This window comes from Marmota marmota, unplaced genomic scaffold (genome assembly GCF_001458135.2).
Source record: "Marmota marmota marmota unplaced genomic scaffold, marMar, whole genome shotgun sequence".
Lineage (NCBI taxonomy): Eukaryota > Metazoa > Chordata > Mammalia > Rodentia > Sciuridae > Marmota > Marmota marmota.
Window position 1 is genome coordinate 2,333,489 of NW_026000016.1, and position 20,040 is coordinate 2,353,528.

The following is a 20,040-nucleotide window of genomic DNA, read 5'->3' on the forward strand; positions in this document are numbered from 1 at the left end:
CAAAAAAAAAAAAAAAAAATAGCTACCTATTATTAAGCACTCAGTATATGCTCGACACTTTAAATATCTCAACATGAATACTTTTTTAAAGAAAATATCGTTATTTTCCTTTTTCATGTAAGTAAAATAAGGTTTGGACTTTTCTAAGTTAACTTTTTAGAGTTAGTGACCAAAGTGACATTCCCTATGTATACAAAATGAACTGTTCTTATTGATCCCTGAAATATCTTGGAACTTTCCATTATTAAATATCCAGTTAAACCTAGCTATAGAAACATTGAAAGGATTATAATTGCTTTGTTTAATAATTTGTATGCTTCCTTGGAAAAAAACACTAATTCTAAATCTATTTTTACCCATTTAATTATTCCATATTACAATAGCAATCTTTATTTAATTAACTTTAACTGCATTTAATTATGACTAATTCTGTGGCAATAATTTGAATTTTGTGATATTTATTTTTGTTTAGTTGACTAACTAAATAGGCATAGCTTCAAAAACAGGAAGTAGGATCAATGGAGAGCAATAGCAATAATCACTCTTTGTTTATTGTCCTGAAATTAGATAATGTGGATTTCAGGATGGTATTGTGATCTTAATTCCAGATTCTTGAATACATTTCAAAATACATATTGATCTCAGTGAAACCATAATTGTGCATTCTCCCAGATATGAGAATTTAAAGTGTCAGCCTCACTTCTTTTATTTTGGGAAAGGAAAGGAAATAAAAGTCTCCATTAATTATCACACACAAAAAAATCATCTAGTAGCTTGAGTAGGTTACAAAGCAACAGGTGATATACATCTGTCACTCCAGCTGTGGTCCACAGAACGAGCTCTAGCTCCAATGCTTTATGGCTGTGAACTCATCCTTCCCTAACCCCAGACTGAGCTTTGTGGCTGTTGTGAATGGTTTGATTTTACCTGTTTATGGAAACATTATCAGAGTAACAGTGCCTAATGAGCAGACTTCAGCCCAACTCTACTGTTCCATTCACTTATGTTTTTTAGGCCAACATTTCATGATAATTCAGATGCACTAGGGTTTACTTGACAACATTGCTTTTCTATTCCTTTGTGGACTCAACACTATTCAAGTTGGTTGTGGCCATTACCTCTTCCCAATCTTGCTTCAGGCTTATGACTTTTCTTAATATTAGATTTAAACAAAGGTCTTTTTGTTTCAAAACCTATTGTTGGACAACCCCAAATGAGATGATCACTCTTGTTTCTTCATACTAAGTTAATCATTTTCCCTAACTGGAACCAGGATGTTGCTTCTCCTGACTACTGGCTACTTTCCACCATGTATACTTTAAGTCCACTCCCATTTCTTTAACATATATTCCTGTGTGAATAACATTTGACATCAAATTTGCCTTGTTTTATATCATCTTTCCCTAGAGACATCTCTTCACTGTGGTTGATTGAGATGTCTTTTATTCTCACCTCATTAATTGTCCCTTTAGTTAATTAATCAAACATTTATAAAGTGCTTCTTGTTGTGCAAGCTACCAAATTCTGTCGGGGAGTTCATTACAGTGGAGAAGACAGGCTAGCAAAGGCACAGTTAACATATGGCGTAATACATGCTAGGTGGAGGAATACATCAGGAGCTATGTAAACACGTAGAAGAAACAGTCTAGCTGATAAGATCAGAGAAGGTTCCCAGAGCAGGTAGATAGACAGAGGGATCTGTCAACTAGTGAAGGAAAGGGTAGGACAGTGTATAGTGTCTCAGTGTTAAAAGATAAGGCAAATTCGGTTTTGAAAGAACTTACTACTATTAGAAAATAGAGTTAAAAGGATGTAAATATGGTGATGAAGTAGTCAGGAATCATTATGCTCAGGGCCACAAATACCACCCTAAGGACAGAAGATGTTAGCCAGGAGGTTAAGGGGGGACATTGAAAGATTTTAATCCCAAGCATGCATAGCATAATCAAATTAGAAATTGGTATTTCTGCATTATTGAAAATATATTGTAGGAGGAAAGGCTAAAAAGAGAGACCTGACAAAAAAAGTTAAGTGGGGGAAAAATATTAAGTTCTGAACTAAGGCAATGAAAGTAATAAGGCAGAAGAAAGGGTATACTGAAAGGTTTATAAATACAGAATTGAGTGGATGCAGGCCACTTGGATGTGGAAGGTGAGGGAAGACATGGAGGAGCTATGGATAATTACTGGGTTTCTGGCTGGGTGAGTGCATTTATTTTGTGAACATTTATTAAAAGCTTTCCATGTGGCTAATATTGAAGGATATAGCAGTAAACAAATGGAATCCATGTCCTCATTGAGCTTAATTTTAGTCTTATAGTACAGATAAGAAATAAGTAAAATATGTACTTATGGTAAATATGTCCTATGGTATAAAGTATGTAGGATGGGGCTAGGGTTGTGGCTCAGAGGTAGAGCGCTTACCTACCATGCGTGAGGCACTGGGTTCGATCCTCAGCACCACATAAAAAATGAATAAATAAAATAAAGATATTGTGTCCATCTACAACTAAAAAAATTTCTTTAAAAAAATAAAAATGAAGATATTGTGTTCACCTATAACTGAAAAAAATAAATGTTTTTTAAAAAAATATGTAGGATAAAAACAAGGTAGTAAAGGTGGATACAGAGTGCCAGTAGCGGGGAGGCGAAGCCAGCACTCTTGGGTGTAGAACTCTGGAAGGGCAATCAGACAATTCCAGTTTAAGACATGTTCAGTTTGAAATCTCTAAGTTAAGTCCAGTGAAGATGTGTGGTAGGATGTTGGGACATGAGTCTAGAGGTCAGAAGAGGGATCTAGACTGAATTTGTAACTATAGGAATCATCAAAATATATGTAGGTGAAGACATGAGGCTATAACGTTAATCAGATGAGGGGTGACGGCCAGTGTCTCATTTGGGGGTTCTTCTTCCTGCCAAGGAGGGTGTAAGCCATCTGAAAATTTAACATCTAGAATAATTAGTGAAGAACAAAAGACAGAGTCAGAAAGATATTTTTAAAAGTGGAGCCCCTGATAGATCTAGTCCACATAGGAAGTGGAGCTAGACAATAGCAAATGACTCCAGAGGTTTATTTAAGGGGGCACATCAAAGGCAGGGATAAAGTTTCAAGGGCAGAGTCTTGCTTCTTCATGTCTTTCAGTCAGCAGGTTGATTGGCATCTTGGCGGGTTGCACCCATCTCAGAGATGGCTGTGAGACTACAGTAGGTCACCCCATCTCCCGTGCTGTGTGGGACATGGCAGAGCAGAATAGGAATTCACAATGTCTCTGGGCAGTCTTACACAGAGAAAATAAATGTCCACTGGTAGTTCCCAGACACCAGATGTTCCTATTCACTACTAGGCTGCGATGCCGACAAAGTCCATGCACAGCCCACGGACAGCTATCAACAATCAGAAAATTATTTAGAGGGAGAAGATGAAAGACCTATAGAAAGATTCCTGGAAATCTCCAGCAATGTCAGGAAAGCCCTGGAAAGAGACACCCAAAGGCCAGAGGAGGAGGGGGGATAGGAGCAAAAGAAGAGGAACTGGGTGTCTACGAAGCTGAGGGATGCAAATGAAAGGAGGGAAGAAGTAGTCAACCATCTTAAATGCTATGAATATAAAATAAGTATTAAAAAGGATCTTTGGGCATCCAGTTTCCAGGTGATTAACAGCTTGAACAAGAGTGCTTGATAGTTTTGAAGAATGAAATATTTGGTTGGGCTGGGTGGAGATTAACAGCACTGGAGGATTGAGGTAAAGCACAAGATCCTTGAGGGGACGGAATAGGATGGGGTCCTGATCCAAATGCAGGAAGATAATTGAGAAGAAGAGGGTAGAGATGCAGGTGAATTTCTTCAGGATGGTAACAGATAGGAAATTATAAATTGACAGTATTCTTATTTGGAATTTTTTGTATTTTCTTTGTCAAGTAAAATATCATGTAGCATGTTGAGAATCAAGAGGGAATGGGGAGAATAAAGGGATCAGGGAATAAAGTTTCACATGACTATTGTCATTTTATGAAAAGCAATGGAAAAATTGTTTATATGAAAAGTAGTAGGAGAATAGGGTGGCAAAGCTGAGACTGGGGAACATTTATATTCAGTGGCACTATTTGCACAAATGACTTGAACACAACCACGACATTTTGCAAGGGGAGTCTGAAGGAAAGATATGGAGCAAGGGAGGTAAATACTGTCAAAGGGCTTTGCAATTTGGGCTTTCAGAGACTCTGGTAGTTCTAAGTAATGGCAAAATTCAGGATGTGGCCATAAGCAGCTGAATAGCAGAGGAAGTATATAGTTTGAGTTTAGTAGATCAAGGACGTATGGCTGAGTCATTGAACAGGTTAATTTCATTGGCATGGTAAATGGGTTTATTCTTGCCTAGTTCGTTTGCTGAAGTTGCCAAAGAATAATTATTGATAAAAGAAAGGTAGTTTTATACGGTCCTTTGGTGTTTTAGAAAAGACCCTTTGTTCTTTGTCTTCTTGGCGGGGGGCGAGCGGGGGGAGACTAATAAATCCTTTTATGTCATCTCTCTCTTGCTCTTTAAATGTACCTAAATCCTGAAGATGTATAATGAATGGATGTCCAAAAATTTGTACAAATATATATCTGCTTAGTTTTAAAAGCATATCAAGGTCATGGCTGTACTCAACTGAACAATAACCACCAGTTTATTTACGTGCTCAACAAAGTGGTGGAAATGTATGCATGCTTCTAACATGCTGCAGAAACTGTGTCTGTCATTTTGTTGACTTTAAGGAGGAATTAAGTTTCCAACAAGATAGGTGGCAAATTAAAAAGTGACACACCTGGATCTGGGTGTGGTAGCACGCACCTATAGTCCCAGCTACTTAGGAGGGTAAGGCAGGAGGATGGCTTAAACCCAGGAGTTCAAGATCAGCCTGGTTCAACACAGTGAGACTCCTTTCAAGGAAAAAAAAAAAAAAAAGATAATTCCAGATGGAAGGAAATGGAGACTGGAAATGAAGATAAATTGATTTTAGAAAATGATTGTAGCAATGAACTGTCCTTCACCAGACTGTAAATTGATTTAACTGTGTTTCCTGACAGCCTGTGGGGGCAATATCTACATCCATGATGCTGATTCTGCTGGATATGTGACCTCCCCCAACTACCCTGGCAATTATCCGCAGCATGTGGATTGCATTTGGATCATAGCTGCTCCTCCAGGAAACGCTATAAGGTTGCAGTTTGAAGATCAATTCAATATTGAAGTAACACCCAAGTAGGTCACCTCTGTTTTCATTTTTCTCTCATCCACGCTCAGTACTCTTTAGCTGTCATGTCTCAGAACAATTCATTTCTTCTTTTCTTAGCAGTACACCCTGTATAGGAAATCTAGGGACAAAGGGACAAGCTTGATGCCTTGAGCCTGAAAACCATGCCTGCCAGCCACTCTCCTATCAGCTGAGCAGATTATGAAAACAGATATTGCCCCTTCTGACCTTTCAGACATTCTCCAAGAGACATTGAGGGTAGCTGTTTAAGATTTATGTTATCTGTTGTTCTTCCCACAGGAAAAGTATAGTGCCTCTGGTAGATGGGTATTTATCTGCCTAGCCTTATATTCAATGTCATGGATGACAAAATATCTATTTAACAAATGGGAATTTGTGTTAGGTGGCACCAGGGGTCACAAGAGTCAGAAACAGCACTAAAGCAAATATTGGTTTCTTAAAGGATTACAACCCAGAGAGTATATCTTACTATGTCTTAGGTAGTCCGTAAGACACCATCTATGGTTTTTCTCTTTGTTTTAATGAAAGTGTTCATACACTGCATAAATCCATATGTGATACAAAACTTGATAGTAGAGTTTTGCTTCCTATTTCTGGGCGCCAGATACACTATTCTCCCACTCACTGTGCATTAATTGGCTGCTTTGACTTTCTCAGGAAACATTAAGTAAAGACTTGACCTCATTTTATGGATGGAGAAAATTCCAGCTGAGGCTCTCCATTATCCCCTGTCACAGAGCTGCCAAATAAGAGTTCAGATTTCCATTGTGAAATGTATCAAATTATCATGTGAAACATAACTCCAGTTATCTTGAAATCCACAGGGGTTAGTTTGAAAATGACTTTTTATATTTGTAAAACTAAAACAGAATTTGGAAGGCAAATAAATATTCTCTAGTGTGATACATGGAAAACCTGTCTTTCTGAGCTACTAATGGTTGTATTATCATCAGAAAAATTACAGCATTTTAAAATGACATGAAGCTTAAATGGACTCTCTCATGATACCTTATGCTATAGAAATGATGCATAGTAATCTCCTTAGAGAAAAGTAGTGAAGTCTTCATTATTTAAATAAGTCAAAGCTATTGGCCTTGTAAATTTAACAGATTTCCCCCCCTTTAGTTGTTCTTCTAGTTACCTTGAGTTGCGGGACGGAGTTGATTCAAATGCTCCAGTACTTTCCAAATTTTGTGGGATATCTTTGCCCAGCAGCCAGTTGTCCTCAAGAGAGGTTATGTATCTGAGATTTCGGTCTGACAATAGCTCCACTCACGTGGGATTCAAGGCCAAGTATTCTATAGGTAACATTTTATTTTTACATTAAATAAGAAAGTAGTAAAATGAATGTGTTCCAATTTTTAAAAATAAGTCTATCTGCATAATTTTAAGAATTATTTAATGATAGAAATAAGAGTATAATGTTTAAAACTGAAGTCATTTATCAATTTTAATTTCTCCCTTCATTTTGATTTTAAAACACTATTTTAGTAAACTAGTCTACTTTATATTTTTTCTAATTTGTGAAAAATATGTTCAGTTAAATCATTTTCCATCTTTTTATCACAACATAATATATATATCTACATATAGCATAAGTTTAAATGATAAAATTATTTAGTAATAAAACCATTGGATTTAGAACAGTGACTGAACACCTACCTCATCATTAATAGAAAAATGGAGGGTTTTTTCCCCCAATCTCAAATGCCACATCAGTCACTGAATTAAAAGCAGATATATTTTTCTTGGTGTTTGATTTCCTTATTTTAAAAATGTACAATAAGTATACATATTGAAGATTAACTTCAATTTGATGATTATGACATGACAATTATTGTCTGGAGGCGGTCTGGATACTAGCCAAACAAATATTTCATATAGCAAGGACTCGGAAAGCCTAGTTGTAACAATATTTAACTTGTACCATAGGTCATTTTATATCCAGAGTCAGTTGTGTATAATTTAATCTAGCTGTCTCTTCTACCTGATAAAAAAATAATTGAATAGTAATTTTCAAGATCCTGAGATACCAGTTACTACAACACGATGTTGATTTGACAGATAAACTAGAAATAGCAGGCATTACCGATCAATAGCAGTACCCCTTCCAGCTAAGTCTCTAGAATCATCAATCTATCAATCTATCAGTTGGTCCATGAAATGACATTTACTTGAAACTAATAGCTCTCACATAGTGTCCCAATAGAATTAATGTGACATTACAGAATACGCCACTCAATGGTCATCTTCCGTTTCCCATTATTGATTGCACTTGAAATATTATTTCTCCTTACATCAGCAGTAGATTCTGAATAATGAGAGATTTAGCCACACCTGTTCAGAATTTTAAAACTGCAATTTATATTCACTTGACACATAACAGTTTTCAAATATGCTGGTATAATTAAAAAATGTGGTAGAATATTGCTTTTTTTTTTTTTTTAGCCCAGTGTGGAGGAACAGTAACAGGACAAAGTGGCATCATTGAAAGCAATGGATACCCATATCTTCCATATCCAAATAATGTATTCTGTCAGTGGCATCTCCAGGGCCTCTCAGGACACTATCTCACCATCCATTTTGAAGATTTTAACCTTCAGAATTCCTCTGGCTGTGAAAAAGACTTTGTGGAGATCTGGGAAAATCATACTTCGGGTCAGTGAAATATATCTGCTCTCTTGTGGGTTGTTTATTTTCAAATATGCTTATTCAGCCTCTGAGGTTTCTCTGCTTCTGAGAAAGGCAAAAGAGGTCAGTCAGCTCTGGGCAGCACCAGCAATTCTCTCCCTCTATTCTGTCCTTTCACAATGGACAACCAAAGCCACAGGTGTATTCTGTAGCTCATTCAGGAGACCACACTGAGAGAGCACTGTACAGGGAGGATGTCCTCTTCCTGCTACAATCCCTCAGAGCCACATGCAGTTATTTGAGGGGCTCCCTGGAGCATAAAGAGAGAAAAAGGTAATGTGTGCATGCCTCTTGGTATTAAAAGAGGCACACTTGTCACTGTTGATTCTTGTCATTTATCTCACCAAATGAGCTTCCTCACCGTACTGAGACTTTTCCTTTAATCAGTTGCAGTGTTTGCTTTTTGCACATCGTCATGTATTTGAATATGTTGACTTTTTTCATGATTTTTGTCATTTGTTATTTTCTTTATGCATGCAGAATATCTCAAACAGAGGTTAAATGAAACTAATCACTTGGAGATACACACACACATACACACACACGTATATGGATACATCTAATTCTTTGTCTATCATAGGAAATGCTTTGGGCAGATACTGTGGAAGTGCCATTCCTGATGACATAGACACTTCTAGCAATGTTGCTTCGGTCAGGTTTGTCACAGATGGTTCCGGTATTGCCCCAGGGTTCAGGCTGCGGTTTGAATCCAGCATAGGAGGTGAGTTCATTGATTCATTTTTAAAAAGGTGTTGATTACTTATAATGGATAGGCACTGGTGGTAAAATAGTTTGAAAAATAAAGCATAACCCTTGGACCTTATGGTTAGTAGGGAGGCCTATGTTAATTACCAGTCACACCAATAAATGAAAAATTGCCACTGTGATAGGGGGTACAAAGAGAAGTAATTAGGACCATGAGAGATGTAATATGGGCACTAGAATTATACTGTGGTGCACATTTTAAGAAATATAGTTTATGAGTCCTAGAGTTATTCAGAATTGGCATTCCCAAGTACTCTGACAAACCCAGGTAAAATAAAGATCTTTGTCTAACCAAACTGAATAATTACATTAGCCTGTTTAAGTTCAATATATTTATTGGTCTTTCATGTATCTTGGGCCTTGATGATAATTAAAATTCAACTAGTGAACTGTCATCCATGAAAGCAGATTAAATGTTAATAGGGATCAGAAGTGAATACAAATGTTCTCTAGAAGTGTTCACAAACATAAAGTGATAAATTAGTAAAGACAATTATTTTGTCTAGAGGGATAATTAAAAATTAATTTTGAGAGGTTGGGGCTGTAGCTCAGTGGTCGAGTGCCTACCTAGCCCCTGTGAGGCACTGGGTTTGATCCTCAGCACCACACAAAAATAAATAAAGGTATTGTGTCCAACTACAACTAAAAAAATATTTAAACAAAATTAATTTTGAGAGCAAAATTATGGAAGGAGTCATTTTGATTTGATTGAAAGTTTTTTTCTTTTCTTTCCCCTGTTTCAGTGTGTGGTGGGGATCTACAGGGCCCAACTGGAACATTCTCTTCTCCCAACTACCCGAACCCAAATCCTCATGGACGAATCTGCGAGTGGAGAATCACTGTGCAGGAAGGAAGGCAGATCAGCCTAACTTTTAACAACCTGCGGCTAGAAGCTCATCCATCCTGCAATGCTGAGCATGTGACTGTAAGTTCTCTGTACCATCAGAGATATTATATCTCACTGTTTAGGGAGTTTATTGTTCCATAAATCATAGTCTAAAAACTAGGTCAGAATATTGCCATCTATGCAACTATATCTCAGACAAATTCTAAGTATTTCAGAGAGAACAGAATCACTATAAACTACCAACATAATTGTTAAGAATTTCTCTGAGGGCCTATCAGTTTTCCCTCTGTGTGTCAGGATCATAGGATAAATTTTTAGGTCAAATAAATGCCTGTTATATATGGCAAAAGAGTATAGGCAGAGAAGCTGGACCTTAGGTAGCACATGGCTGGATGGGACCAGAGTCCCAGCACAAGCTACCCCTTCAGGTCTTAATCAGCTGTGTGGTTCAGTTATGAGGGACTCTTAGTGGAAGGCTGGGGCTACCTGCCCTCCAAGTCACCACCTCAAATAGTTAAAAGCGTTGCTTTTGCAGTCTTTGTTATTTTGGTAAATGATTTCAAATCCCATTTGCTCAGATCAAAAGTAAATTTCTTTCTTCTTTCCTTCCTTTTTGCAGTGCTAGGGTCTTGTGCATGCTGAAGGACTGTGAGTGGGTCAGGAGGTTGCTTGTTCTTGAACCCAGGGCTCCACACATGCTGGGCAAATGCTCTGCCACTGAGTAACATCCCTAGCCCTTAAGTCTTAATGTTTATTTTGGAGCCCTTGGTCTCATATCCTATGTTGCATCTAGAAGTAAGTCCCACTGGCTACATCTTTTAAAAATACCCAGATTCTAAAAACTCATCATCATATCCACAACAACCACCATCACCACTCACCTGGATCATTTCACCAAATTCCAACTGGTCTTTCTACTTCGACCCTTGTCTCCTTTTACAGTCTCAATAACAGCAGCCAGAATGAGGGTTTCAAACCTGATCAAATCACGTTGTTTCCTTCAAAATCCTTTAATATCCTCTCATCTCACTCAGAGGAAAATCCCAAATCCTTATGGAGACCCACCCAGCCTGACATTATCTGCTGCCTGTCCCTTTTCTACCCATCTCTCTCACTCAAACTCCTTTCTGCTCAGGAGGATCCAGCCACCTTGGCCTCTTTCCTGCTTCTTGAACATGAGGTGCTCCCCCATCAGGCCTTCACAGTTACTGCTGTCTCTGTGGTTCCTCTGCAGATGGCTGCCTGGTTCACATCTTCACTTTGTTAGGGTCTCCAAATGATCTTGATCCACGGAGATTTCCCTAAGTAGACCCTACACAAGCTTCTCACGTCCCTGCATTTTTTACCCACACCAGCTGGTATAGCTCATATTTATTTGTTCTTCTGTTTATTATCTGTTCCCACCAGTAGAATGTAAACTCCATGAGGGGAAACGCTTGTTTTCAATCACTGCCGAATCCCCCGCACCTGCCCATCATAGAAGTAATTATTATGGAATGAAAGAAAAGTGGAAATACCATTGTTAGCCTTTTAAGCCCTTTTTTTGGTTATCAGTTTAATCATCCACTATTGGATATCGAATTTCAAAAATGTGAAACATCTTGTGACATCCTGTTCTCACTTTGTATTGCCCTGAAATGATCACATTCAACTATGATCCCAACTTCAAATACCTAAAGGACTGAAATTTCTTTTCTCAGATATTGAAAATATGGAACTGGTATGTGTCTTTTTAATTTGAGAGCTAGTGGGCATTGAGCTAAGGTTGCTAATTTTAACAGACATTTCTTCCTATTATTGATTGAATAAGGATATAGAAAAAAGTGAAGTAGAAAAAAGATTAACCACTCCCAGACCACACCATTTTTTAATGCATTTTCTTATCTCTTCAAGGCAGTGCATAATTTTATAGAGTAATAATTATATAAATTCACTTGAATTCTAATTTTAATTTGTTTTTGTGATGATCATAAGTATAAGGGTGTTTATTGAACAATATTTGATGAATTCAGAAAGTGAAAATTATAACATTTTGGGATTCTAAACTTATATTACTAAAATTTGAATGTATACGCTAACAGTTGCTTTTTCTCTTTGAAATCATTTTCATAGTTTAAATGAATTTGAATATCATGATTATTAAGAATCCTACAATCAGAATGTTTGCATCCTACAGGAAAGATAAAATGAACAGTCGTAGTTTTAGCATTCAAAGAATGAAATAAAAATCTTGACAACTACCACAAACTCTGAGCCAGGTCTTACTTGTCACACAATCATTGATGCCAAAGGCATCTGTTTCCTTACCCTTTTGGCTACTTCTGGCATTTGTGCCATTGTTTATAAGTAACATTCCTCCTCTGCGACTCGGTAGTTTTTTTGATCTTGAACATCCAGTTATGTAGGATGAGGATTCAGCTCTCCACCACCACCAGTGCTCATGAGGGGTGCACGGTTTACATATTCTACCAACTTCCTCCCTAAAATACATGCCACCATTTTTGTTTAAATGTGTTTTGCAACACATTGTTCTGATCATGTGAGCACCATTCACAACTAAGCCAAGTAGTGAAATACAGTCACATTTGCTTGTGTTTTTTTAAGTAATGATGATAATTGTATCATTTTTACATTTTCTGCGTTTTTTATGCATTGACACCAGTCCCATTGCACTAATTCTTCCACACCTTTTGCACCCTGGGTGTGCACTCCAGCTCATGCAATAAAATACACCTATCAGTTCCATTTATATTCCATTGTCCATCAGCTGTAAGCCTGATGTCAGATGTTGTTTTGGGATTTTTCTCCACTACTAAATTTATGAGTCCCTTTATTTCTCTTCTGGGTGGGGTTCCTGTTTTTATGATACTATACATTTCTTTTCTTCATTAATTTACTGTTTTTGATGAGGTAAATGCTCTTGTAAATCCCTAAGGAAGTTTACATGGGTGACAAATTTTTTGAGAACCTGTATGTCTGAAATCAACCTTATTTTATCCTCATTTTTTGGAATGTACATATTCAAATATTACACATATTCGATATATTTATATTTATATGACTAAATTAATCACAATTTTGAAGTTTTGTGTTGCTTCTTTGGGGATTAATTTTCAAGTTCCTGTCTCCTATTTACTGATATTGGTCTCTGCTTTTTATAGTAGACATTTTGCTAAGTAGCTGATGATCCTTGGCTGTTCATTCCTATGAAACATTCCCGCCAAGAAAGAGAGAAAGGGGAAGGAAGAAGGAAAGAAAAAGAAACCCTTCCTAAGATCTGCAGATGGGGTGGGCAGCTCTAAGTGCACCCAGCTTTTCTACACCTTATCCAGCTGAACTGAGCATTAAAATACCTCAAAATCCAGCCGAGTCTCTGACTGTTCAGATAGGGAAAATGAAAGCTATACCACCAAGTGTGTACCACAATGAGCCCCATGTCTGATATTGTTCATGCTCACAGCAAATTTAATACCTTGTCCTGAATCTCATTTGCCTACTTCTACACTGTTGTCTTCTTGGAGTTGTAGTTTCTGAGTACAAAAGGGATTAGAGGGTCAAGAATGGAATAGCACCCTGGTTGCTTCTGAAGGCAGAAATCCATGTGATAAATGGATGACTGCACAATTTTGAATCATTGTGATTCCACACCAGGGGAAGACACAGGCAGGCACAGAGGCCATTTCCAACATATCCCATTAGCCTTGTCGTTGGTTATAATCCCTTTTGATTCTGGCAATGTGTTGCTCATTCCTGTTTCCAGTATTAGTGAAATATTTGTCATCTTCTGTTTCTTTATTCTCTTGTTCAGCATGTGAAATCGGGGTTTGAATCCTAGTTTAAATATTCCTAGTCCTTTGAACTTCAGAAAATTGCAAATCTTTCTGTATTCTAGCGCCTCAGTTTGGAGCATGGAGTGCTAGTACATGCCTGAGAGGGTGTGGTGCTGATTAAACATAATAGAAACTGTCATTATGTCTGCTCAATACATCATAGAAAATTCTTCATCTGTCCTGTAACCCAGAAGACCTTTTAAACCTGAAGCCCTCAAAGAGTAAAATTTATTCATCAACTATAGTAAATAAAAAATCTTGGATCTCCTATACTAGAGCCTTTTCTTCTCCTGCACAGCTTTAGTGTCATAGTGACATGAGTCCTTTTTTCTAATTATGAGCCACTCAAATATTTTTTAAAAACAGGGGTAGCAATCACTCAATCAATGAATTATTATTTATTTATCTCTTTTGGCCCTATTTCAAACTCTGAAAAATGAGGCAAGCTAAAATATTCACTTGGTTTTGTATAGCAGCAGAGTGATATTTTCCTACTTTATGCAAATAAGTAGAGATATTGGTTAATATTTTGGAATCAATATTACTCTAATTTATTCTTAAACAATCAAATGAGTTAAAAAAATGAAGTCTTGAATCCATAAGTAATTAAGAAGGAGCCGTTATATTTACACTGAGATTGATTTTTAAATTACTTTTCCAGGTGTTTTAAAATATTTGAGTTATTATATATTACGAATCACTAGAGATTAGCATGTAAGCTTTCTTTCCAAATATCAAAGGCACTAATGCATTTTTAAAGAAAAACTATCCATCAGTGAACTCTGTGATCTATCACATAAGCAAGTGGCACATGTACTTCACATGTGTAGCACCCATTCCCTGTACGAAATATGTAGCAGTCATTCACTGGCCACCACACGGTAGGGGGCACTACTACAATACTTTCACTTTATTGAGGTCACAAAATGTGCTGGGGTAACACAGTGGTGTGTGGTACTGAGATAGAGTCTGTTAATTGTTAAGCAATTCATTTTAGCACAGTGTTGCCTTAGACGGAAGTGGCCAGGACAACAATGTCATCTAGAAATATTCAGTGACAAGGACTGCATTGCTCAAGGTTTAATTATTTTTCCAACAGGTATTCAATGGCATTAGGAGTAACTCACCCCAGTTGGAGAAACTGTGCAGTAGCGTGAATATAAGCAATGAGATAAAATCTTCAGGAAACACAATGAGAGTGGTGTTTTTCACGGATGGATCCCGACCATATGGAGGCTTCATTGCTTCCTACACATCCAGCGGAGACGCAGGTAACTGGGATGCTACAGATGCATCTCCCCTTAGTAAGAAGAACTACAGATGCCTCACAGTCTGCCAGGACCAGAGAAGCTGTCTATGTTCTCTTGACTGGTTACAGCTGAGATCCCTAACATAAGACTAACACTCATAAACAGATAAAAAAAATTTAATCCCAACAGAAAAAAAAGCCTTCTGATTTCAGAAAGAAAACTGCTATTATGAATTACAAACTTTAAAAAAATGACATTAAATAAGCTTCTAGCACAATTACATATAATTTGCATCACTATTAGAATTAGATCCATATCCACAGTCCCTAGTCGATTGTTTTGTGCTGAAGACAGGATACTTAGTCCCAGAGAATAATTAATTTTATTTGAGCAGAACATACTGTATTGTTTCTTGGTTATCTATCCACATACATATTTACAGCAAAAATGAACAGAGGGGTTCACATTTGATATAGAATATTTCAAAATTAGATAAGATGTGGCTTTCGATTATAGATATCCTACTACTTTTTGGATTGGTGCTGTTATCTAAGGGTTTTTAAATTTAGGAGAAGTAGAATTGATTATATAAATATATATGTAGTGAATAGGTGTGTGTATATATATACACATATGTGTGTATACTCATATATATGTGTGTGAATATATATGTGCATATATATATGTGCATGTATGTATACACACATATGTCCACTGGCACTACAGTGTTATATATATTATCTATTTGATCCAATTAAATTCTTGGGTTATGTAAAGAATTGCTAATCAGAAGCCACTGGAACCTACCACCAATATATTCATTTAAATTAAATGTGAATGAACGATAAGCCCAAATTTGGAGATATAATCACTCAGCTAAACCCAACCTCTAACAGGGAAATAAAGAAACTTTAGTTTGTCGGTTGTTCCTTTATTCACCCACATAAATTTCTTCCATTATTTGCATGTCCTTTATGCGCAATTCTGACTCATGTGGGAAAACAAGTCCACATGGAAACGGTGCTCTTGTTGTTTTGGTTACTCTTCCTGGGTATTGGCATCTTCTGGTAAGGACAGAATCTCACTGCTCCTTCCTCTGCTGCCTTTTGCTTCTTAGTGTGCGGCAGGTCTCTGACCAACAACCCTGAAGGGAACTTTACTTCTCCTGGCTACAACAGAGGCAGTAATTACTCCGGAAACCTGAACTGTGAATGGACCCTCAGCAATCCGAATCAGGGAAATTCCTCCATTTACATTCATTTTGTGGATTTTTCCCTCGAAAGTCACCAAGACTGTCAATTTGATGCCCTTGAGTTTCGAGTGGGTGAGTTTAATCAAAGATCACACTTTCATTTATCTGTGATTTTCTTCTTATGCCTGGAAGCCACTTACCAGGAAGCAAGTCAAATGGCTATTGCAATCTACTTTTTGGATTGGTGCTGTTATCTAAGGTTTTTAAATAAGATGCAGATGAGAAAAATGTGCCTTCTGTAGTGATATGGATCTATGTTTACAACTAGACTGCACTACAGTTGATTGGTTTCCTAGTATGTGATACTCATCCGAAATAGATTCTGGGTGAGTTTCAGTGTCCCCTTTAACTATCCTATACTATTAAAGACTCCTTCCTTAGGAACTGGAACTTAGCACAGTCAGAATGTGTTGGCAGCTGTTTTAGTCAGCGTTTTCGCTGCTGTGACTAGAAGATCTGTCCAGAACAATTTTAGGGGAGGAAAAGTTTATTTAGAGGCTCACGGTTTCAGAGGTCTCAGTCCATTAGTGGCTGGCTCCATTCCTCAGGGCTCAAGGTGAGGCAGGACATCACGGTGGAAGAGTATGGCAGAGGGAAGCAGCTCATATAATGATTAGGAAGCAGAGAGAGAGACTCCACTCTCCAGATACAAATGTACACCCCAAAGTCACACTCGCAACCTCCTACTGCCTCCAGCCACACCCACCAGCCTTCAGTCACCACTCAATTAATCCCATCTTATGATTAATTCACTGATTGGGTGAAGGCTTTCGTAACCCAATCATTTCTTCTCTGAACCTTCTTACATTGTCTCACGTGTGAGCTTTTGGGGGATACCTCACATCCAAACCATAACAGCAGCTTACTGAACTTATAAGATTCACAAGGAGTCCTTCAAATTCTACTTAGGTCTTAGAGGCCTAAAAAAGTGTGTAATGTGGTGGAGAGGCACATGGGTTCTATTTGGGGGAATTATCCCCCAAGCAGTTAGGATTGTCTTTGTTTTCACAAGAGAAAAGGATCGAGGTATATTTGGTAAACCATAAATCTGTTAAGAATTTTAAAAACTGTCTTCATGGAAAATTAATCATTTCTTAGCAACAAGGCGTAGGTTATCCATTAAGTTGCTCCTACTGTCACCCTGACCCTTGTTTCCCAGTAAACACTAAGTAGATAAAGAAGAAAACAATACTGTAGACAACCTATACTGTCAAAGTTTGCAGAGTACATCTTTTTCCCAAAATTTTAAAGAAATGAAAGCCCAAATGGGAAGTTAGTTTATTGGTGCAGATGCCTTGAAATTACAAAAGTCAGTGGTATCTAGCTGCCTTTGAGAACTTAAAAGAGAATTTTCAAGAAGGAGAACATGGTGAAGTCTATGGTGTCAGACCAAGGACTTCAAGAAGAGAATTGACTCAGCTCTATAAAACTGATGAGTCTAGAAAAGCCTTATGAAGGAAATGGAAGTTGTAGTCTGAGAATGTTCTCCATGAGCCAGGTATGATGACACACGCCTGTAATCCCAGCAGCTCAAGAGCTGAGGCAGAGAGGATCATGAATTCAAAGCCAGCCTCAGCAACTTGGCAAGACCCTGTCCTTAAATAAAAATGCATAAAAGGGCTGGGGATGTAGCTCAGTTGTTGAGCGCTCCTGGGTTGAGTCCCTGGTACAAAAAAAAAAAAATATTCTCCATGACATTCTAAAAAACCTCACTTCTATCTAGCACTAAATCACTGATCTATAGAATCAAGCAGAACAGCTGTATATTAAGTTTCCATCAGCTAAGTGCAATCTTCTCTTTATTCCCACAGATTTAGATACAGCTAACATACAAACTTCATTAATTCATAAGGTCAGTGATGTTCATTTGACAGAATAAATAGAAAGAAGATAAATGTGAGCTCTCTAGGCATTCTATAAAGCTGAATCAGATTTCTCTGAAAAAAAATATTCATAAAACATATCTAGCTCAAATCAGACAGGTCTTCACCTGAGCACTAAATACTCTATTCATTTTAGTTGACTGAATACAGCAAAGAAATCTTTTAAATTTCAGGCAATTATCACCTTCATGTATTTTTTATCATTGTTGTGCTGAATTTCTTACGACCCCTCCCCTTTTTTGTATTAGTTGTAACTCTGTTTAGATATGCTGAAGTGATTACGAACAAACAAATTGGAACAAATTGGCATCTATGGTGGAAATATATTAATACCAAAACAGAACTTTCTTTGTTGTTTTGCTTTACTTTGTTGGAGGAACTCTTTGTAATGGACAAGATGGAGAGGATCTTTGTGCAATGTCTGTGACAACATCAGAATTTAAATGGGTCAATTAATATCTTGAAATGTTTCTATGATTTATTCCTACAGAATCCATTACATATGTTTCTCATAAGTTATGCAAATAATAGCACTTGGTGTATTATTTTGTTCAGGTGATGCTGATGGTTCCCTAATAGGGAGATTCTGTGGCCCCAAACCTACCCTGCCATTGGTTATACCTCATCGTCAGGTGTGGATACAATTTGTTACCAACGATCGCATCGAACATCCTGGATTCCTTATAAAGTATTCCTTTACAAGTAAGATTAATGATTCAGATCTCAATATCTGGCAAGAAAATGATAACTAAAATTTTGGGGTTTTTTTTTCATAAAAATATTCCATATATTTGTTAAATTTATTTCTAGCCAAGTATTAGTTTTGCTTCCAATGTCAACAAGATTTTCCAAATTGTGTTTATTAATTGACTATTGATACCTAGGAATTCTATAAGTTTTATATACTTATTTTTATTTTAGAGATCTTGCTATACTCTTTTTGGTTTTAATATTTTCTCTTTGAGTCTCTGTTTCTTCTGTATTCCTCCAATTCTTAGTGTACAAAATGTATTTTTTTTTAAATAAGAAATGTGTGTAAGATTTTATCAACTGTTTTTTTGCATCTATTGGAATGATCCTATTTTTTCTTCCTTTCACACATTAATGTGACAATTTTATCGAAATATTTTTTCTTGGTAAACTGTTCTTGAATTGCGGTGATAAACTATACTTGGTTATGATGTATGTTTTGCTCGTGTTACTGCATATTATGGGCTAATATTTTTTTATTGCATTTGCATCTCTGACATTTAGTGCTATTACCCCAAAAAATCAGCCCCCAAAGTGCAGCACCACTCCTTACTGCTTCCCTTGGTTATTAAAGTTCTTTCCAGTCCCTTCCCACTAACATGGCAGACCTTTTAGATTCCCAACTTTATATACACATCTCAATTCCATTTTTCTCTGTAGAAGACCCCAGACTCTTATCCCAACTTCATGGCCCACATCTTTATTCTTTAGTCTCTCAGACAACCATACTGCTTGAGATTGCCATTGTGAATTTGAGTACATTTATTACCAATAGATTTTGAAGATCCTTTTTCCTTTCCATTGAATTTGGCTTTGTTTTGCTTATAGTTTTGTTTACTGATGTGTGTGTGTGTGTGTGTGTGTGTGTGTTACATCCAAATGTCTGCTTGGAGGAAGGAGTGAAATTGATAGTAAAGGACTTAATCATCTTGCTTGTCACGGGTTGTGTGTGGACTGTGTTGTGCATCGTAGCCTAATGAGGGGATAAGTCTGGCACTGGGAACTTCCCTTGGCACCCCCACAGGGATTGAGAGCCTGATGCAGGTGAACTTCCCCCTCAAGCTCTGCCACACATTTCACACAGCACCTGAGATGGGTGTGACCTGCCAAGATGCCAATCAACCTGAGGACTGCAAGACATCACAAAGCAACACTCCACCCTTGAAACCTTATCCCTGCCTCTGATGTCCCCCCTTAAATAAACCCCTGGAGCCATCTTTCCTTTGTCTAGTTCCAGCACCCATGTGGACTAGGTCTATCAGGGTCTCTGCTTTATGTAAATATCTTTCTTAATATTTGTGTTTTGTTCTTCACTAATTAATTTAGACTTTAAGGAGGCAGAGCCGCCCCCCACCCCCCGCGCCTGCCAGGTAGGCAGAACTGTGACCACCAAGAGAAAAGGCCCAGTGGCCCGTGGAGGGGCAGAGCTGCCAACCAGTCCTGCAAGGTAGGCGGGCCTGCGACCCACCGGCAGAACAGGCGCAGCGGCCTGCTGAGGGGCAGAGCCGCCCCCCCCCC

At 37.6% G+C, this 20,040-nt stretch overlaps 1 protein-coding gene across 1 annotated transcript in view; it reads left to right on the plus strand.

Annotated features, from left to right (window-relative positions):
• Cubn (cubilin) overlaps window positions 1-20,040 on the plus strand; it is a 280,157-nt gene that overhangs the window by 186,052 nt on the left and 74,065 nt on the right. Inside the window, exons 44-51 of the mRNA XM_048809051.1 lie at window positions 5,067-5,241; window positions 6,380-6,558; window positions 7,703-7,912; window positions 8,526-8,666; window positions 9,454-9,635; window positions 14,487-14,658; window positions 15,755-15,961; window positions 18,328-18,474. Coding sequence (XP_048665008.1) covers window positions 5,067-5,241; window positions 6,380-6,558; window positions 7,703-7,912; window positions 8,526-8,666; window positions 9,454-9,635; window positions 14,487-14,658; window positions 15,755-15,961; window positions 18,328-18,474 — 1,413 coding nt within the window. The remainder of the gene's footprint in view (window positions 1-5,066; window positions 5,242-6,379; window positions 6,559-7,702; window positions 7,913-8,525; window positions 8,667-9,453; window positions 9,636-14,486; window positions 14,659-15,754; window positions 15,962-18,327; window positions 18,475-20,040) is intronic.